Source organism: Gobio gobio (genome assembly GCF_949357685.1).
Source record: "Gobio gobio genome assembly, chromosome: 6".
NCBI lineage: Eukaryota > Metazoa > Chordata > Actinopteri > Cypriniformes > Gobionidae > Gobio > Gobio gobio.
In genome coordinates, this window is record NC_137102.1 from 52395527 (window position 1) to 52418131 (window position 22605).

General features: G+C 36.6%; 2 protein-coding genes across 3 annotated transcripts in view; both read right to left on the reverse strand.

Moving 5' to 3' along the window:
• Positions 1-4581: 4581 nt before the first annotated feature.
• Positions 4582-15725, reverse strand: LOC307128228 (NACHT, LRR and PYD domains-containing protein 1 homolog). Of its 2 annotated transcripts, XM_079819929.1 has the most exons (7): positions 15398-15725; positions 15279-15305; positions 12042-12188; positions 11793-11843; positions 6966-8672; positions 6534-6620; positions 4582-6445 (listed from the first exon to the last, which is right to left on the reverse strand). In XM_079819929.1, the coding sequence occupies exons 2-5, from the start codon at positions 15292-15294 to the stop codon at positions 7324-7326; spliced, it is 1563 nt and encodes a 520-aa protein (XP_079676055.1). In that variant the 5' UTR covers positions 15295-15305; positions 15398-15725; the 3' UTR covers positions 4582-6445; positions 6534-6620; positions 6966-7323. The 2 variants fall into 2 exon arrangements, with proteins under 2 accessions (XP_079676055.1, XP_079676056.1); XM_079819930.1 differs by lacking the exon at positions 6534-6620 and having other exon boundaries at positions 6318-6445; positions 15279-15709.
• Positions 15726-17032: 1307 nt separating this feature from the next.
• Positions 17033-22605, reverse strand: part of LOC307128572 (uncharacterized protein) — a 28131-nt gene continuing 22558 nt past the window's right edge. Inside the window, exons 24-28 of the mRNA XM_079820483.1 lie at positions 22149-22232; positions 21901-22050; positions 21630-21788; positions 17865-17963; positions 17033-17778 (exon numbers count right to left, since the gene is read on the reverse strand). Coding sequence (XP_079676609.1) covers positions 17571-17778; positions 17865-17963; positions 21630-21788; positions 21901-22050; positions 22149-22232 — 700 coding nt within the window. The 3' untranslated portion in view covers positions 17033-17570. The remainder of the gene's footprint in view (positions 17779-17864; positions 17964-21629; positions 21789-21900; positions 22051-22148; positions 22233-22605) is intronic.

Below are 22605 nucleotides of genomic sequence, written 5' to 3' on the forward strand. Positions count from 1 at the left end.
AGAATCTCACTGATGAACAAAGCGGCATACGTCACAAAAGTGCAGACCCACAGGAAGACCGCAAGTGTTTAGGGTGCCATTTGGAACAGGGCCCCACCAGTGGAGAAACTGCGTTAGAGTGTCAGTGTAGTGGAAATGACACAGTTTCTCCCCACATGTGGTTATGAGGCTGAAAGTCACATTACTTCTCACACATATTTAACTTCCTTAAAGACACACAGAAATTGACAAAAAAAATGTTCTACGATTTTCAAGCTACTCCTGTCATTTGCTCTCCAATATATATATATATATATATATATATATATATATATATATATATATATATATATATATATATATATATATATATATATATATATATATATAAATCTTTGATTAAAGTTGCTTACTCTTTGGCAATGCTGATACTTCTTATTTTTGTGCATTTTGACTGCAGAGAATTTTACAATCCTCCTGTATATACAGTATGTCGCTCAATTTGTTTGTAATGTACAGAATTTTAGGGTCATGCGACTCTAGAGAATATTGTTGTGGAAATTCTCAATATTGAACAACCTCCGGTTGTCAATATAATATAATACAATACTCTAGGTACCAATACAATGCTACAGTACCTTCGAGGTAATTCCTGTCCAGAATATAATACAGTACCAATACAGTACTACAGTACCTTGGGGGTAATTCCCTTCCCGAATAGAATACAATATAATACTACAGTATCTGAAGGTAACTGCCTTCTCGAATACTTCTAATACAATTCAATAATTTGAGGCTACATACTGTATGTCAAAAACACTCACATAAAGAAACAAAACATGAATGAGAAAGACTGACTGAAATTTGTATTTATTTTAAGATATACTGATATATTGCCAAAAAAATAAATAAATCAAATGATTGAGCAGTACAAATCTGAAGTACAGGAAAGAATATTACTGAGTATCGACAAGTCTATGGTATGTTTTGATTATGTAAATGTGTTGAACATGGACACCCTGTAACCATCTAATCATGTAAAATCATTAACTGCATTAAAATGAATGCTGTTAAGCATATTTAAATAATATCAGTTTACATACAGTATTAACTTAAAAAATACTTAAAGGTCCCATGGCATGGCATTTTTCTATTATTTTATAATGTTTCCTGAGGTGTACTTATATTGTTAGTATGATTTTTACATCATAAAATGTCATAATTTAGAAATAAAAGGCATTTTTTCTATACTGCTGTTTGCCCTGTGGCTGAATGCCCTGCTTCAAGAGGCGTGTCTGCTGTGAGACTTCAGTAAAAACGCCCACTGTTGTGATTGGCTGACATCTTTGCATTTTAAATGAGCGGAGGGGGCGTGGTTTAACGAGGCACGAGCAGGCACGAGTCTGCCAGAGACGGATGGACCTGAGTTCACTTCTCATCAGTTCTCTCAGCATGTCTCAGTTCAGGGTGAACTGTTACAGCATATACTTCAGGTTATTAGTTTATTTCTAGTCGGAGGGGCTGTCACTCATGTCAGAAAGTTAGTAACTTTAGTAAATTATGGATCAGCGCTGACTCGAGACGCGAACCGTTTAGAACGATTCAGTCCGATTTGGTGAACTGGTTCGGTTCACTAAAAAGAACCGATTCAAAAGAATGATTCGTTCGCGAACCGGACATCACGGAGACCGAGCGATTGCTAACAAAGTTATTTATAGTAACTTACTGAGTTATGAGAGCGCTGTCAGTCAGCGCGAGTTTATTGTGTTTGTATCTGAGAGTTCTGAATAAACCCGAGTCCCAGTCACGCCGACTCCGTCTTCATCATTATTCTACCAACTTTGTAACACATGCAATGTACCATTACAGCGAGATGAACGAGTTAGTAAGTGTTGAGTAAAGCATTATTTCTAGATATGTTCCAATCATATGAATAGCGTCAGTGGCGCGCATTGAGTAACGTTACACAGCGCAAACAAAGACACAACAGCAGTAATCGAATGTAATCCAGTTTATTGTGGGGAAAGCTGGCTAGCCTAGCCGGATACGCTCACGCTTACCCTCCTTCTGCTTAATCTCTGGCCGTGTTTGGCTCCTCCGCTGTGGGCAGATGCAGTACTAGGGGTCGGGGATGTTGAAGGCCGAGCTTCGGCGTGTGTGAGGTTTATCTCTAAAGATGTGGCTCTGCCGGTGTTTTGCAGAAAAGACTGTATGCACATTTTAGAACCGATAGATGCGACGAGGACATACAAAAACACTGACTCACAAGATAGAAAACACGAAAACACCGTTCTGTCGGGAGAGAGAGAAGCCGCAGTGTGTGCACGAATAATACATAATTAGCTACACATAAGAAATCACTGATCACAGATCAGAAGGAACTGAAAAAAGACTTCTGTTTTCATTTGTACATCCAAACACTGAGAAACTGCCAGCGTTCACTCGTTCACAAGTAATGATCTCTCGCGTTTGCATGGGCGTGCCAGATTCTCTGGGTGGAGGAAAGGGAGGTAACCGTTCCTGCTTGGACGTCAAACCAGGAGACTTCAGGATTGGCTCGTCTGGCCTGTCATTTTCTCAAAGGCAGAGAAAGACAGCCAGAACTCGGTTTTACACCGAGTACAAAGATATATAAAAAAAGAAAGACAAGAGCATCTATTCTCTGGAAGCCAGTCAATAAATGTATAAAATAATATGGAAAAATTATTGAGAGCAATAAATGTATTCAACACATTAACAATTCAAAGATAAAGCATAATGTAATAAAATGGACTGCGAATGTAAATCCACGCCTTCGCCCATTTTCTCAGCAAATACATTAATGTTATTCAAAAAACTATAGATTGATAAAGATGAGACCTTTGTTCACTCCCCAACTCACTCGTAGTCATCAGTCTGAAGATCCGTTTCAAAACAACGGGCTTAAGAGAAAGAGCCAGAAGAGAAGATGGTTATCACAGGAAGACCATCTGTGTTGTGATTTAAACAGCAGACTATATTCATATTTCCAACAGGAACAGGATATAATATAACCAAATACATGCTAATAAAAAGATTAGCATAATTCAGAAACGTGTACATTTTAAGTGAAAATGTTCCAAATATTTTTCAGAATATATTACAAAATGACCTATTAGATGTCAAATGTCATAAAACTTGTAAAAACGTACTTTCGCAAAGTCTCCACAGAAAAGCCCCGTTGGTTGAGATGAATCTTCACCCGCTGGTTACAGCTAAGATCCGCTGGCCTATGCGGCAACCCAAGGTCTGCGCACTGGTTAGAAGATTTCTTGCATCTGAACCTTCATTCCAAACCATGCAAAATAGCTACTGAGTTTTTCCACAACTGGGACATTTCACAAAGTTCAATCAGACTGTTACAACATGATACATTTCGTTAATACTTCTTATTATAGTGTCTGGTTAATTTCTTCCACTTAAATATGTAAAATGAGAACATATGGGAATGAATTGTATTGTATGTAACAAGTACAAACCCTTGAAAAGTCAGCGTGCAGCCGGGCCTTGGCTGGGAGTTCTGCAAGACACTGACTGCCTCCTCTCGTAACCAGTGGGCTTCTAAGCTATAGTATAAATACAACATTTTACAGCATATAGTATGGCATAGATTGCTTTCAACATTTATTTGAACATTTCAATCACCACAGTTTTGTGAATGATGGAAATGTACACTATACAGCTGAAAGTGCCTTGTAAAGGCAAATCTAGTCTCAGTTTTGGGTGCTCAACAGACCCAGACGGCTCAAAAATCATAATTACAACATTTATGTGCATTTAGGTGATTTTGGTTAGAATAAAATGGACAAATTTATATTTCAATTTCTCCTTTTTCACTTCCTGAGAGAAGACAGTGTTTGGTAGTACACAAAATGCATTTATAGTGACAACATTCACAATAACAACTTTAGCATAATTTGACATGCAGTAACAAGACGTCTCTTACCTGATATCTGTCAGACTGGGACAGTCTCTGCACTGTAAAAAATGTATAATCTTCCCAACTCAAAATTTTCTAGTGACTGTTTAAATCTAAAGTTTTCAATTGGCCCAAGTGAAATTCTGTAAATGTAATTTTATCAATTGTGGCAAGAGCCTGTTAACATGGGCTCAATTGGAAATAATATGTTGAGCCAATGGAAAAAATTTATAATCTTCCCAACTCAAAATTTTCTAGTGACTGGTCACATCTAAAATTTTCAATTAGCCAAATTGAATTTCTGTGAATTGAATTTTATCCATTGTGGCAACAGCCTGTTAACATGGGCTCAATTAGAAATATGTTGAGCTAATGGAAAAATGTAATTTACCAACACTGTAAAAAATGTCAGACCTCTCCAATTAAAAATTTTCTAGTGACCGATCACATCTAAATTTTTTAGTTGGCCAAATTGAAAAATTTAGATGTGATCAGTCACTGGAAAATTTTGAATTGGAGAAATGTTTTACAGTGAAACTGTGTGGTTGGTCCAATTAAATATTTTAAATTGTAGTAACAATTGTTTATTTCTCACTGTCCCAAAAGACAAAAATGACTAAAAACATAAATATATTAAGCAAAATACAGAAACAGACAACAGGGTTGACATTTTATCACATTACTTTATTAACAAGTAAATTCCAACACAGGATATTTGGGTGAAAATACCTTATTTTCAATAAGGAAAAACTCTGAATACATTCAAGAAGTCTTCTGCATAACAGGATGTGTTGTTGTGGTGAAGAAAACACGGCACGGCAAGCTAAAAACCTGCAAAAAAAATAAAAACTAACATTAATGACAAGCTCCCCTGCATCACATCTGGCAAGAGACAGAACAGAAGTTTCTTCATTATATAATGAGGATGAGACGAATGAATGGACATAAGAAAATCACGAGCTTGACGTGTTTGATATTAAAAGGCAATAACTTAAGCCCAGAAAGAGGCCGACGCCAAACGCACCATGTTCAACAGTCGCATGCCGCACATATCACACAAATGACTTAATTTCCTTATTACCTATTGTTTTAGACATATAAGACATGAGGAAAATAAAACTATTGGCTACCATTAGATAATTATGTGGTAAACGAAAACACACTCATGAAACCAAAGAATGCATGAACTCGTGATTCTACAAAGTGTCTTTTAAACTTCATACCCGGTCATAAAGCAAAACTCTGGAGAATAATTTCAGTGCTAAATACTCACCAAAGTCTTTGTGAGATGAATATCTCTATTCTCTCGGGAATGTGTCTCGGTCTTCAGCACCTGCTGGTTCGGCTCCGCTCGCGCTGCCGCTCCCGCGTCTCCGCGTTTGAAATCTCCACACAAACGGTTTTTTTCAAGCGCATTTTGCGCATGCGTATACCGTTTTTCGGACGGAGGACTTGTTCAGCCAACATGGATTTTTCACTTCGACTTCATAGATTGACTGAGCACAATTAAATATGTTCGGTGAATATACAATTTTAATTTTTAGTGAAGACCTTAAGCTATGATTAGTACAACGCATCTTTTTGCATGGCGATAATTATTTGGAAGTCATTTATTGGGCCAATATGTAATGATCAATTTACACAATTTTTCCCCCCAAATTTTTTTTACAGTGTGGTGAAGGAGAGGATCGAATGAGCCCAGGCCTTTGTAAAAAAATTTAAATTCAGTTCCAACATCTGGACAGACAGCAAACTCAGTAAAAATAGTAGTGTATCTCTGCCCGTTTGTAGAGGCATTCGAAATAAGTTTGTCCAGACGATGCTGATAAGCTCCGAGCGTGGGAATGAGAGGCTGAAGCGAGGAAGATCTTGAGAATTTCTCCCTATGTGAAAACTAAAAATGACAGGCAGAGTTAATATCAACTGTAGCAACAGAAACTCAACATTCATTTATGTTGTTTTCTAAACCACCCGGATTTGATGTCCTATTGGGCAACTTTAACAAAAATCATACAAATTTGTACGACCTCAATCGTATGTATTTTACGAGTTGCCCAATTCGTATGAATTCGTACGAATGACCTACCCCTAACCCGGCCCTTAAACCTACCCGTTACTGGGGTTTACACAAAAAAGTGAGATTAGTCACCTCGTAAAATACGGACGAATTGCCGTGAAATCGAGTTGAAATGAAACAATTATTTTGTGCAGTGAAAAGGATACTTGATTTTGTGTATTGTACTAACACAATTGAAAATATGCTGGACATTTGATGATCTGTTGTGATATTAGTACTAAGAGTTTTGAAAATGTACACCTTCCTTGTGAAAATAGTACCAAAGCGAATTAAAAAAAATATGGTAATTGAACTGGTTAATAATACAACTGGTTATCAACAAGATTTAAAGATGCGAAAATCTGTTACAAGATGTTATACATGTTTGCTTTATTTTCCTTCACCTGGACAGGTCTTTGTCAATCGTCAGATGAAAATCTCGAACGGAACATTGCAAGTCATGGATTTCAACACTGCAAACAAAAGCAGATGAATGCATGGTGATTTTGCAAGCATGCTCGAACTTCCTTTTTTGAGTCCTAGTATTTAAAAAAGTATAACCTCTGTGAGCTCAGGTTCTGTCCTCTTTTGTAAACTTGCATCATCTCCCCCAAATCAGAATCTGATAAATATTGACCTTGTAGAATCCTTCAATATAAACTCCAAAACATTAATGTACAAACTTTATACTGATAATCCCAAATAATTACGTGACAAGTAACTGCAATTTCTGACAAGCATGATCTCAAAAAAGATTTACGAACAGATAGATAGATAGATAGATAGATAGATAGATAGATAGATAGATAGATAGATAGATAGATAGATAGATAGATAGATAGATAGATAGATAGATAGATAGATAGATAGATAGATAGATAGATAGATAGATAGATAGATAGATAGATAGATAGATAGATAGATAGATAGATAGATAGATAGATAGATAGATAGATAGCAACGACTCAGTTCACTGCTGGACAAAGTACTCACCTTACTGAGCAAAATTTGTGAAGTTCAGGCCGGATGATAGCCAGCTTTTCTGATGTAAATTGGCAGAAAGCGAAGAACAGTTCTTTAATACACTCGCAACACTGAGCGCAGTACACCAAGACCCAACAGTCTGTTCTTCTTAGGAGTGTATTGTATATATAAATGCTTGGCCAGGCTTCTGTAACTTCTTTCACAAAGTCTGCTTCATGGAGCTCGTACAGGCAGTGGAAAAAAAACAGAGTCCTCGCAGAATAACAATCAGACATCTCTGCAAAGATCCATTTTTTCAGATGGTCCAGCATGTTTGGTTGGACTAAAAGGCCATGTCTCTCCAAAAGTGTGCGTCTTGTGTTCCCATTCAAAAGAAAAAAATGAAATGCACGACGGCTGCAAAACGCGGCGCTGCATACTGAACAACTTCTGAATCCTTATGAATGGAAAATATTTGCGTGAGTTTCTTCTTTGACTCATATTCATCAAGAATGAGATAGTACAGAGCGGTGAAGAACTCCTGAAAGCTGAGATGCATGAAACTGAACATTGTCTCCTGGCGGATTCTTTTTTTAAAGAGGAACTTGCACAAGAACGGACTGCCAGCAGGATCGGCAACCAGTTCATACACGGTCTTCTCATCAAACAGGACTTGCTGTGCCAGTATCCCTTTCTCTGCCAGCTTACCCAGACTCTTCACCAGGGTGGGAACGGACTGACCCAAACCCTGGCAGTGATGATCTAGTAGAGTGCACAGGAAGTCTACATATATGGACGTGGTCGTCTCCAGTCCGCTGGTTACATCTGCATCCTCGCTAAGCCTCTCTCGGATAACCGTGCAGATGATCCAGCAGATCACTGGGATGGAGCAAGCCGTGAGGAGAGTTTCATTTGCTCTCACATACTCGTAGCCTTTCCTGAAGAGTGTGTCGTCCTGGAAGAACTTTTTGAAGTACTCCTCCACTCCCTTCTCAGAGAAGCCAATAATCTCAGTGAAACTGTGAGGTTCCTTAAGCACGTTCTTCAGGGTGTCAATAGCTGTAGATCTGGTGGTGACCAGAAGGCTTGACTCTCTCAGAATCTTTCCCTTTAACAGGCCGCAAAGTGTGACCTCAGGTGAGGCTTTCTGGTTCGGATCTGTGGGTGGAGACATGTGATAAATGTCTTCTGTGTATTTATGTTCATCGAATCCATCGACGAGGAACAGCACTCGCTCTGGTGACTGCTGCAAAATTGTGGATATCTGATCTGATGTTAAGCAGCAGTTGTACATTAGGAGCTCCACCAAACTCGTTCTGCTAGAAATGTGGCTTATTTCTTTACACTTTAGGTGAAAAACAATATCAAATTTGGTTCTGTAGAGATCAGATGCCCAGTCCATCATCATTTTCTGCACAGTGAAGGATTTTCCATTGCCAGAGTTTCCCTGCAATATGACAGCACCGGGAGTGATTCCACGGTTGTCTGGGTTGAACATAGTGTTCAGACCGATGGATTCTTGAGCACTCCTGGAACTGAGCACCTGCTGGAAAGTCTCTCCTCTGGAGGAAATTTCTTCTTCTCGCTCTTGCTGATCTCTATGTTTCGGAATAATCAGAGGTTGTATGTAGCGATCAGACAGCAGCACGTGCTCCCCAGGCCGAGAGTTGTACTCTGTCACATACTGGTACTCATTGCGTATCTGCTCCTTATATTTAAGAAGCACTGATCTCCTTTCTGTAGAAATCAAATGAACAAAAGATTAGTATGTCTCAAAATGTACTGACTTTTTAATACTGTTTATGTATCTGTGATTCTGTATAATTACATTTTCATGGACAATTGAAAACTGACGTTTTCGTCGCCTTGTGTTGGCTGCATCTAGACATGTGCCGGTACACGGTAATACGATATATCACAATAATGAACATGCACGATATTGTTACCGTGGGCACTTCAAAATACCGTGAATAATTATTTTTTACAAATTATTTAGATTTCTTAGAAAGAATACTTTACCCATCAACTGTTTAAAATGAACAACACGTCGATATAAGAGGAACGTGCACTGATGTAAACAAACCCAACGTGCATGAGCAGCACATGGCGGAACAAGTGAAGGAGACGCGCATTCACTCTCTGACAGCAGAGGGCGCTGACGGAACAGCAGAAATGCAGCCGTTTCCCCGGTATTCCTCGTAAACAAAACAGTTTTCTGTATTCACTACGGTGCCCATCTCATAACCAAATACTTAATACTATTCATTTTCAAACTTAATCTGGATTACATGCCCTAGATATTGTTTGAATATGTTCTGATTTTTTGTTGTTCAGTCACACACTTTACACTTTATTATTTAACATTAGTTCATTTATTATACTTCTAAAACATTTATTAACCCTCTGGGGCTCTTCGATCATTTCTGACCCGAATTTTCTAAAATGTTTAAAATTGTAGCTTCGTTGGAATGGTCCGAAACTTGGTGACTTTATTGGTACTTGGTATATGAACACCCAACATTGGGGACAGGATTTGAAAAGTCTAAGTGCTCGTAAAAAAAATAGTCACACTCAGGACCTTCGGGTCAAAAATGACCCCCATAGGAAATGAATGGGAAATTGGCAAAAATATGAAAATACAAAATACAAAAATATGAAAATACTTAGTTTTTTTGTGCATACAATCTACAAATCAGCCAGGATTCAGAAAAAAAGGACTCAACAGTGAAGGGGTGAATCTCTAAAACATCAAGAGTGCAAAAAACTCACACACACAAAAACACAATTCGCTTTTGTAATGGCACGCGTTAATTTGTGTGTGCGTGTGTTTTTGTGTGTATAAGTGTGTGTGTGTGTGTGTGTGTGTGTGTGTGTGTGTGTGTGTGTGTGTGTGTGTGTGTGTGTGTGTGTGTGTGTGTGTGTGTGTGTGTGTGTGTGTGTGTGAGAGTTTTTTTGTCTGTTTTGCACTCTTGATGTTTTAGAGATTCACCACTTCACTGTTGAGTCCTTTTTTTCTGCATCCTGGCTGATTTGTAGATTGTATGCACAAAAAAACTAATTTCCCATTAATTTCCTATGGGGGTCATTTTTGACCCAAAGGTCCTGAGTGCGACTATTTTTTTTTACGACCACTTAGACTTTTCAAATCCTGTCTCCAATTTTTTGGGGTCTTCATATACCAAGTACCAATAAAGTCACCAAGTTTCGGACCATTCCGATGAAGCTACGATTATTTATTTTTTTTGTATAAAACGCAAGATCCACTATAGTGGTAAAAATGTGCTATTGCGTGATAAAAATGCTCAATGTGTCCACCGGATGGCACCGATCTCATTCAAAAAATTGCTTTCATGAGGCCTAGGCTTGACTCTAAAATGAAATACAGCTTTAATAAAAATAAAAAAAATTATTTATATAATTTTTTTATTATATTCAATGGGAAAAAATGGGTCATAATTATTGCACAAATATGAATAAATCATAAAATTATCTCAAAACACCAAAAAAGAAAATAAAAAATATTATTGAACAAAAATATATTTCAGTGATTTTACTCACTTTGATTTTATCTAAATCCCGCCCTCTGGGTCATTTTTGACCCGAAGGTCTTGAGTATGACCCATAAATGAAGAACCTCAGACGGTTAATCTTAGTTCAATTAAAATTTCAGCATTTAATAACACATTAAAATCAAAAGTTGTAACTGTATTATTTAATGGACTGAGCTAACCCTAACAGTTGCTTTTTTTAGCTAACGCTATCAAAAAAGAATAACTTCTTTAAAAATGTAGCTATTTGCTCTTTGTTAATGTTAACGCATTAACTAGTGAGACCTTATTGTAAAGTGTTACCTATTGTTCTTTATAATTCTTTTGCACTTTAATCTGTTTTAAATATTTGTTTACTTTGTGCATTTTTGTGTATTGCTTTATTGTACTTAAATGTTCGGTTCCTTTGTTATAAGAAAGTTATTAATCCTGTTATAGTATGACGACACTTTTTTTTCAATACCGTGATTATACCGTACACCGTGATAAAAGCTTCACCAATTAATCGCAACATGAAAACTTGATATCGGCACATGCCTAGCTGCATCTGGACCAAAAAGCTGCGCTTGAACACACAGCAGAGACTACAGCATACTGTATACTTCGCTAAACTGAACATCCAATAAGAGTTCCCAGTCTCACTGACAGCCCTGACACTGATTCAACAATGAATCGGGCAAACTGGTGCCGAGGTGTAGAACACATCGCAAAAACTAGTGCGACAGATGGCCGACCGTCAGCTGTGTGTGTCCCAGCCTGTACACTACATGGCCAAAAGTATGTGGACAGCATTCAAGTTCTAACATCTAGGGTAGGGGTTCCTAAACTTTTATGTCAGCCGAACCCCTTAGATGTAAAATATTTTTTATTCCATGAGATTTTAAGTTCTCGTCACAAAGTAATACATTTGTGTCACAATATCATTTCTATCATAAAATAGTCACCAAATATGGAACCTTGAGTCGCAGACCTTTCCAATGATGTGTTTTGTCAAGATTAGGAAAAGTTTTCAGTATAAAATAGTGCAGTAAATTTTGTAATATGAAACAAGACACCGCCCATGGAACAAAATGTCTTTTTTTTTGTATTCTTACCCCAAATGGGGCAATCTGAACACTATAGAATGCTAATTCTTTCATAATCAAAGCCAAAATGGACGCTCTCACAGAAAGTCCACAAGTAAGACCCAAATACAGTAAGTCATAAAATGTATGACGTTCCAGGAAATCCCTTATATGAACATAGGTGTTGTTATAGAGTCTGGTCACAGAGTGTACAAGGGAAATTTTAAATAAAAATCAACATTTACCTGAGGTGTTTGTTCTCTCATTTTGGGTGTTTGGGTGATGCCCAGTGATACCTGTAGAAGATTACACATTCCTTCCTTTATGATATATTTAGATGTATTAGGTTTAGTGTTTATGTTTAGAATTATGGATAGTATAACGAAATATATACAATTATTTATATATAAATAAAAATATGTTGTCACAAAAATCTTAAATTATTGGCATCATACTGTATTGTCAATAGCATACTGTAAATAACACATTTTTACCAGAGTACGCATTATGTATGATCTGAACATTGCCTATGATGTTATTATTAGCGAGCACCGGTGCTGTAATATGGCTTCCACTCTGAGCTGCAATGCTGACATTTAGGCCATCGTGAGATTTGGAATTGTCCTTCTGACCATGAACATCTGGACGACAAGAAGAAACAATGTAGGTTATGTAACAATTTATTTTACTTTACATAAATTAGATTACATTGATACTATTATGTTAAGCTGGACGGTGGCTAGTTCCCTGCCCCTCTGCCCTCATCAGCTGAGGTGCCCCTCTCGCTAGTTACCCTTCCCCTGCTAAAAGTCTTCTGTTTTCCCTCCACTAAAGATCCAAAGATTCCGCTAATCCGCTCCGTGTTTTCCCGCTCTCTCCCCAGAGTCACTCACAGTCAGTGTTGCCAATGTTATTTTGACAATTTAGTAGAATAATCGAATAACTGATGAAGAGGCAATTTTAATTTAACATTGAAAGTATCTTCATGTTTTAAATCATTTCAAATATCAATATTCAATGTTTTATGTTTAAAACAAAAACATTATTTATAGATTTGTAACTGCAGGTTATTCATTTGCCACACTTACATCTGAGCTGCATTAAACAGTGCAAATGCGTCTAAATGCCACTTCAGATTCAGCTTCTGTGTTTCCTCTCCTTTGCAAAGATGAATTTTGTAGGATAGGCCTTATTTAATTTGATTGGTAACAGCCCTGTTGTGTCTTAATATTATAATTACAGAAAGTTACTATGACTGATTTCGAAGCAATTGATGGTAAAATTTTAGAAGAAACAGTACAGCACCTTAAAACATCAACCTGCGCCCTTGACACACTCCCCACTTCTTTTTTCAAAAGTGTGTTTAACTGTTTAGAAGCAGATCTCCTAGAAGTGGTAAACGCCTCACTTCTTTCTGGGACTTTTCCAAACTCCCTTAAAACCGCAGTAGTTAAGCCTCTCCTGAAAAAGAGAAATCTGGATAACTCCATATTGAGCAACTACAGACCAATCTCAAATCTCCCCTTCATAGGCAAGATCATTGAAAAAGTTGTTTTCAGTCAGCTGAACAAATTCTTAAGCTCAAACGGATACTTTGACAATTTTCAATCTGGTTTCCGACCGCATCACAGCACAGAGACGGCCCTCATTAAGATAATAAATGATATTCGCCTCAATACAGATACAGGCAAAACATCAATTCTGGTACTACTGGACCTCAGTGCTGCATTCGACACTGTTGACCACAAAATACTTCTTGACAGGCTAGAAAATTGGGTTGGGCTTTCTGGAATGGTCCTCAAATGGTTCAGGTCATACTTAGAAGGGAGAGGTTATTATGTGAGTATAGGTGACCATAAGTCTGAGTGGACATCCATGACATGCGGAGTCCCACAAGGGTCAATTCTTGCACCACTCCTATTCAACCTGTACATGCTGCCACTCAGCCAAATAATGAAAAATAACAAAATGGCTTACCACAGCTATGCTGACGACACCCAGATCTACTTAGCCCTATCACCTAATGACTACAGCCCCATTGACTCTCAGTCTTCAGTTAAACAAAGACAAAACTGAAATTACTACATTTGGAAACAAAGATGAAATTCTGAAGGTGAATGCATATCTTGAGGCTAAAGGCCTGAAATCAAAAAATCAAGTCAGGAATCTTGGTGTGATTTTGGAGTCAGACCTGAGTTTCAATAGTCATGTCAAAGCAATAACTAAATCCGCTTACTATCATCTCAAAAATATATCAAGAATTAGATGCTTTGTTTCCAGGCAAGACTTAGAGAAACTCGTTCATGCTTTTATTACCAGTAGGGTGGACTATTGTAATGGTCTTCTCACCGGCCTTCCCAAAAAGACCATTAGACAGCTGCAGCTCATACAGAACGCTGCTGCCAGGATCCTGAGCCGAACCAGAAAATATGACCATATCACACCAGTCCTCAGATCTTTACACTGGCTTCCAGTTACATTTAGGATTGATTTTAAAGTGCTATTACTTGTATATAAATCACTCAATGACCTAGGACCTCAATACATTGCAGATATGCTGATTAAATACAAACCCAACAGATCACTCAGATCATCAGGATCAAGTCAATTAGAAATACCAAGGGTTCACTCAAAGCAAGGAGAGTCTGCTTTTAGCTATTATGCCAGCCGTAGCTGGAACCAGCTTCCTGAACAGATCAGATGTGCTCCAACAGTAGCCACTTTCAAATCCAGACTCAAAACACATCTGTTTAGCTGTGCATTTACTGAATGAGCTGTGCCACTGTACGTGCTTTGTCCGAACTGCTTGCATTTTAATTTATATGCTTAAATTTAACCCTGTTTTTATTTTTATTTTTAATTATACTCTTTATTTTTATCTTTCAATATTTTCTTTATTTTTTATTTCTTTAAATTCCTATTATAACTGTAATATTTTTATTTCATTTCTGTGTAAAGCACTTTGAATTGCCACTGTGTATGAAATGTGCTATACAAATAAACTTGCCTTGCCTTGCCTTGCCTTACATTTGATTACATTTATGATTTTGACAAAAGATGCATGTAAATAATTTGGTTTAAAAAATAAATGTATAAAGATAAAAATGCCCATAAAAAGGTAAAAATCAATAAATCAATTGAAACATTGAAAAAAATTATAATTCTGTCAATGCTGTGAACTGCTACCACAAAGGATATGAAGAATATCAAAAACGTTAGGAGTCAGCCATCCATGACAGTCCTAAACCTGCCAAGGTACCGGCACAACAACACACTCAGCAAAATATCTTCTAATTATCGTAATCCAGAAAATCCCAGAAAATATCGAGATATCTTTTTTGTCAATATCGCACACCGCTTTATGCTCCATTCATTAACATTCATTCAGATGTAAACTCTGTAGTGAAAAGATGTTTGACCAACAACATCATGTAAACATCACAGACTCCGCTCTCTCAATACAAAGAATCCAAACCTTCAAATATAATATTTTGCTGTAGTACTGTGGAATTAGGCATTGTATATTTTAACATTTTAAACTATCATTTGTTATTGTCGATTTATTATTTATAAAAATGGGATCACGCCATATCTTGTAACCCCTGTGTTTGAAGTAATTTTGCATGCTCTATCTAAGTGTGACCACACATTTACACCGACATTAATAGAACAAGAACAATAGGCTACTGAGAATCGTTAAACTTTGTTACCCGTATGGAAAGATGACTTACTGACATGGCGGTCCATTTCAGGTCACTCTGTGAGAGAGAGAAAAAGTGATAAAAGATAGAAAATTTAAGTGCACATAATTCACAGTTGGGCTACATGCATAATTATATTTCCCTCTTACCCTGAAATTGCATTAGTAGGTTTTTACGTTTTAAAAGTGAGTAAAATCAAAACAGCTTGTCAGTCACGTGTCGAACAAAACTAGTGCTACCGGGGCGGAAGTCATTTATGCAGTTCAGATAACCGTAAACAAGCCATGCAATGCTTGTGGCTCTGGCTATCACCAGACCAAGCTCAATCTTTTTAATCAAATCACCGGCCTATCGGGCTGGGTTTACCCAGTCTAATGCAATGCCATAGATGACACCATAAACATGACCTATTGCTTGAGGTTCAGACTGAGACAGAAGCTTATGTCAACCAACTCGCAGCTGTTTAGTTTCGCTTTCGTTTGCCATTAACACGTGACCAATATCTGACGCTTCATTTGCAGAAAACCACGTGACTTTCAGAAAAGTCAGAAAAGCGGCAAAACCAACACAGGCTTGATCTTGATATCACGATACACAGAAACAAGTTTCACTCCCACATTTAAATAGAATATCATTAAAGCCCATTATTAAGCATGTATTTCCGAATATGCAGGTTAAAAATCAGCTACTTTCATCGTTCTTTCTTAGTAATTCATGACTCTTGCCTATAAGGTAAGATGGGGGAAGTTCTAAATTGTAACATATTTAGCTATAATTGTATTATGCAGGATGTTGCATCAGTAACACATATAAACAGAAACATTTTCCAAGTTAGTTGTCATAGCACAAAACCTACAATTATTTAAAGAGGCATCTAATAACCCCATGAATATGTAGGCCTAATTAAAATAGTAATAATAATAACACTATTAACAACATGACACTCTGGGCTGTCTGTCCCAACTCTGGGGACCTCTAGGGTCTAATTTTACCTTGTCACTTCAAAAGATAAACAATGTGTCCACAAATCCCTCATTAACATGTAGAGACACAAAAAAAACTTTTATATTCAACAAAATAGTCACAGTTCACTATTTATTTGAAATTCAGTTTTGTTTTGACTGACTAAATCTTACAAATGTTGAAATTCAGAAATGACAAAGAGTGTACTCAACATGAAATGGGAAAAAGAGGGGGGGAAATGAAGGTGCGTGTGTGTTTATCTTACCCCAAACTTACCTTATAAGATTAGTTTATTAATAATATTTTTAGTATTAATACACTAAACTTATTTTATTTATTTATTACAAATTCTGAGTTTAATAAACAGCAAACCTTCAACATACATTTTATTGTTTCCATATCAACATGTTGTCAAAGAACTCGTTGAAGAACCGTAAAGCTAAGTGTGAAAGAAGTGTAAAGCTAGCTTTAATGTAGCGGTAAACAATTACCAGCATAAGGACATGGTCAGATGTGCTCACAACAAGCTATGCTGCTCCTGTCTCACTAGTCTTAATCAAGACCAAGTCAAGACCAAGACCAGACAAGCACTCTTCAAATTCATCTAAAACATCCACATTCACAGCCTGAAAAATGTCTTAGAATCAATAAATACAATTAGAATAGTAAGACATGATACAGAGTTGTTTTTTAAATCAATATATATATTATATATATATATACAGTATATAAAAAAAAAATATATATATATATATATATATATATATATATATATATATATATATATATAATCAATATAACCTTTGCAATTGTGCTAATATTTGTGAAAACTGCTATTTTGCTCGTGTGATATTGCTTAATTATATCTTATAATATAATATAAAAAACGAGATTTCATACAAGTAGCCTACTTTTTTACAATCATATCTTGAATTTTGTAGGCATTTGTATTAACTTTGATGACATTTTTGACACAATCGCCTGTTAATTTCTGACCCGGCACAACTGTAACAAAACATATCAAAGAAATAAGTTCTTGGTTGCATTTGAAGCAGGAAGTTTTACATGCAATCACATTAATGATGTTAACAAATAAATCAAACAATGCACTGGCAACTTAGCGAATTACTTGCTGAAATAAAGACCTGAGTCCTCTTAGTCTAAGACCGAGATGAGAACCCGAGACCAGTCGACAACACTAGGTCACACATTTCTTCCATGACATCCCTCCATTTAGTCTTGTCCTAGTTAATTTCATCTTATTATAAGGTAAAGCCACAGCCAAATTTGCTCTGATACTTTAAAAACTCTGTCATTCAAAATAATAAGATGAATTACTGTGTGTTCATTAAATGTCTATTATTCGGATAAATAGATAAAGTCTTCCTCCTCAGGGTCCTCAGGGTCATCGTCATTAAGGTCTTCTGTCTCAATGTTATCTATTGTGAATAGTCTTGTGAGAGAGTCCCTGCAGAAGGTGACTTTCACTTTCTCATCGCAGGCTGAGGATCTGGATGTGTCCGTCATGATTTTAGTGCACCCATCTGTCGTTTTCCTGCGCTTTATCCTTCAAAGAGATTGAACAACAGTCATTAAACCGTTAATAATGGAGCAATTATTTGATTAATGGTTAAATAAGATTATAAGACAAACCTTGTGATGATAACCCTGCAATCTGAATCCATCTGAGAGCTCTGTAGTATCCTCACAACATCCTCCAGCAACAAGCCTCCACTTTCTATGCAGTCATATCTGAAACATTAAGGGGGGGGGGGGGCTTATTTACACTGTTAGTGTAGGATTCTATAGTGTAGAATATGACGTAGCGCCAGCGTTCGGGAATCCATGAAATGCACACTTAAGCCCCATTTTGAGAACTACGCCGAGACCTAAAGCACGATCAATGTAGAATCCAACAGCTTAGATACGCGCGTCTTCCTCTGTTCGCTTCTGGGTCATGTGTCCGAACGTCGGATCTGCGTCATATTCTCGCGCATGCATCTTGGAGGCACACACGGAAGACAATAACAAGTTGGATAAAGGTGTTATTTTGATTTTTTTTTTGCGCACAAAAACTATTGTCGTCGCATCGTAAAATTATTGTAGAGTCACTGTGGTGAGATGGACTTTGTAACGACGTTTTAAGTGCCTTTTATGCGTCTTGGGAGTGTAAATGTACTGAATGCCAATGGAGGCCTATCTGAAGCCTTTCTCAGCATCAGCTTTCAACAAAAATATCTTCATTTGTGTTCCGAAGATGAACGGAGGTCTTACGGGTGTCGAACGACATGAGGGTGAGTAATTAATGACAGAATTTTCATTTTTGGGTGAACTAACCCTTTCAGGATTCAAACAAGTTTCGGAACGGTTTTTTTTGCCCTGTATGAGGTCATAAAAGGTGGAATTCCTTGTATGGGCACTTCTCCCGGATGAATGCGTGCGCACATCAACCAGAGCGAGTGCAAGAGTATGACGATCAACAAGCTTCACTCGGGTTTAGTGTTAATTTCGTCAGAAGAGACTAAATATCTTCGTCAACGACCTTTTTTTCTATGACGAAGACGAGACGATGACGAGACTGCACCAATGTCCAAAAACGCAGACTAAGACTAAATTAACATGCATTATTGTTGACGAAAAAAGACGAGACTAAAATGTTTTGCATAAAATAAAAACTAAGATAGAATCTCTCTTCATTTTCGTCTACAATCGTCTCTACTTTTTCATCATGAGAGCTGTTTAAATATTCCGAAAGAGTTTGGTAAACAGTACAGCATAGTGTGCATTGATTACTACGTCAACCACATTTACAGTATCATATTATGGAGAGTGGAGATGCAAAATTGTTTACATTAATGTTAATGTTTTTATTGAATTTAGCCCTCAGCTATTCTTTACTAATTGATCACACTTATACTCATAGGTGGTCAAATGAGACCATACACCTTAACTATTTTTTAAAATAAATAGCCTATATTTTAGTTCAATAATATTTATTAAATATTTTGAGGAGATCTTTTAGTCCTAAATACTATTTGTGCAATAATTATGGTCCATTAATGACCACTTAAAACATGTGTCTTTCTGTCATCTAAATTTATATTATTTATATTAAAATTAGTATAGTAATTAAGGTTAAAATAGAGAATTCCAATGCAAAGAGGAGAATTAAAGTCATTTTGTGGCTGGAAAAATAAAATTTTCATTTGAAATGCCATGACCCACTATAGGTGCCTGTATGGCTCTTTAATCAATATACATGTTCAAAAAAAGTATTGCAGATCATAACTGCATTTGTGAAATTTTTAAATGTTAATATAGTGAATAATGAATGCAAGAAAATATAATTTAACCCCAAAAAAGTTTAAAATAGTGCTAAAAGGCAAACTTATTTTCCCTTATGTACAGTAGGCTATATACATATGAATTCATACTGAGTCAAGATCGAAATCGATATTTGTGCCCATCGTCTCATAAGCTAATGCTGATTTTAGGCATCTACTCTGTAAATCAACCAGTTAGCTATGCTGTTGTGGCACATACATTATGCAGGTTATATGTATTTTATATAACTTTTTTTGCTGCACAATATATTGAGTTTTCTTTAAACTAAAACTAGACTAAAATGATGAGACTTTTAATCGACTAAAACTTGACTAAGATACCTTGAGTTGTCTTTTGACTAAAACTAGACTAAAATTATGAAACTTTTAGTCGACTAAAACTTGACTAACAAAAAAGATATGTGAATGACTAAATATTACTAAAACTAACAAGGACATTTGGCACAAGACTAAGACTAAATTAAAAATAGGTGACAAAATGAACACTACTCGAGTTACGGAAGCCGTTGGCAGCGCTGTCATTTTGTTTTAAGACCACAAAATCAACAATGTCAGTAAAGAAGTGTGTTTCTGGTTGTGAGGGAAAGATAACCTTGTTCAGCTTCCCAAATAACCAAGCATTAAAGGGATAGTTCACCCAAAAATGAAAATTCTGTCATCATTTACACACTCACTTCTTACAAAAGAAGATATTTTGAAGAATGTTTGTAATAAAGCAGATAGAGCAACCATTGACTACCATAGTATTTTTTTCCCTACTATAGTAGTCAATGGTTGCTCTATCTGCTTGGTTACACACATTCTTCAAAATATCTTCTTTTGTGTTCAGCAGAACAAAGAAACTCATACAGGTTTGGAACAACTTGAGGGTGAGTAAATGATGACAGAATTTTCCTTTTTGGGTGAACTATCTGTTTAAGGAAACAGTGGGTGCAGTTTGTTTTCCCGGAGCAGCAACAGAGTTCTGCAAGTGTGTTTGTTTGTTCTCAGTCATGAGATGAAACTGCAGGCAGTGAGTGAAACTGCATCAAATGTCTGTGTTTTGTTGGGTAAGTGCATATAATGTCAACAACACCAACGTATAGTGAATCGAAAGTTATCTAGGGATAATGTGATGATGTTTGAGTGTGTGTGTACTCATGATTCTTTAGCTCCACCCACTGCACACCTTCATGTGTTCGGCTGTTTTCAGAAAGAATCGGTACAACGTATCTGTCTTTTATAAATGTGATCAAACTAAAGACTCTTCAGAGATATGAAGGATGCAATACTACTCTATAGTCAAGTCAAGTCAACTTTATTTATATAGCGCTTTTAACAATGCAGATTGTTTCAAAGCAGCTTTACAGTGTTAAACAGGAAAATAATGCAGCATAATTTTATTCAGACGTCTAGCCATTCTGGAGAAAACGGTTATGTTATCAGTTCATTTCAATTATCATACAGTGACAGTGTGGGCTTTAGATCAGTAATTAGATCAGTAATTTAGTTTATATGGTTAATTTAGTTTAATAATTTGATTTATTTGGATATTTAGTTGAAAAAATTTAGAAAAATATAGTGTCCCCAACTGAGCACGCCAAGCCAGAGGCGACAGTGGCAAGGAAACCAAAACCCCATCAGGTGACCTAATGGAGAAAAATAAACCTTGGGAGAAACCAGGCTCAGTCGGGGTGCCAGTTCTCCTCTGGCCAATTAACAAACAGTGTATGATTATTATTCTGGCAACTTTACAGGTCAGAGGTCATAATAGATCAGAATATTCAAAGGATTGGAGGCAACACGCCGGAGACGGATTTATTGAGGATGACATATCGAATTAAGTATTATTAAATTGTAATATTCGAACAATCGGAGTCATCACGCCGGAGACGGGTTTATAGGTACTCAAGACTATTGGTACTCTATAGGTACTCAAGATTAACATGAGACTGTGTGTTATGCCCCCTTTAACACATTTCTATAGAAATACTTCCATTTTTAAAGTTTACCTTTCAAAATATCTTTAGAAAAGATGAACATTTAAGTCTAAATAACAAAAAACTGCATTCAAGGACAAACTGCAATTTCTTACCTGATCTCCTGAAGGCTGGGACAGACTTCTGCTAAGAACAGAATCCTCTTCACCCAGTTCTCCGTTAGACTGCTGATCTCCAGTCCGACTCTCCGCAGACCAGAAATGGAGAGCAAGCTGGACATCAAATAGCCCACAAGCTCTTCATGCTTTGAACAGCTGGATTATGAGCAAAATAATTCGAAATGTCGAGTTCAATGATGGCAAACGATATGGTGCATAATTGCTATGACATATTTTCACGTACATAATCAAATGGCAGAATCATTACTTTTTTTCTAAACCTTTAAGGAGGTCAAGGGTTTCAAAGAGTTCCTGTCCATCGAGTTTAGGAAGCTCTGAACATGGTGATGTGAATGAGATGAATGATGGGGATATTTCATTCATGCCATCGCGGGCCAACCGAATGTCAACTGTCCAGCTTGAAAAGAGATGACAATGTAAGTCACAAGTGCATTTTTGTATGCTCATATTACAAATCTGTGTCATTACAACCAGGACAGTTAGGGATGAACTCACGTGGAGTCTGTGATGTTTTTGGTGAAGTTGAGAGAGGAACACACATTGAGCACACTGTATCTATTATCATACTCCACCTGCAAACTGACAGGCAAGAAAAAAAAAACGTTAGTCTACCATAATATCTGATCCACCTTTTAGTATAAAACAATAAAATAACAACATAATAAAAACTTATATAATGAAATAATATAGACCCACTGATTTCCAATTCTATGGGCTAGATTCCTACAAACAATTGAATTTTTGATTTCAGATATAATGCAATAATACCTGATTTAAAAGAAATAGGTTGCAAAAATACCATCATATTCAGTGTCATTTAAAATGAAATCAAAATTCTTGTTTTTTTTATGGAATATTACAGTATTTATTTGTAAATGATTAACTGTGCACATGATTGTTTTTAAATTCATGTGCCCTCATAATTTTTAACCAAAATAACTTCCCTCCCTCT

Coding starts and splice junctions, on each gene's coding strand:
- LOC307128228 (XM_079819929.1), bottom strand. Junction 11,844..12,041: donor CATACATAATGCGTACTCTG/GTAAAAATGTGT, acceptor AATCTTCTACAG/GTATCACTGGGCATCACCCA. Junction 8,673..11,792: donor TGAGAGAACAAACACCTCAG/GTAAATGTTGAT, acceptor TGATTTCTACAG/AAAGGAGATCAGTGCTTCTT.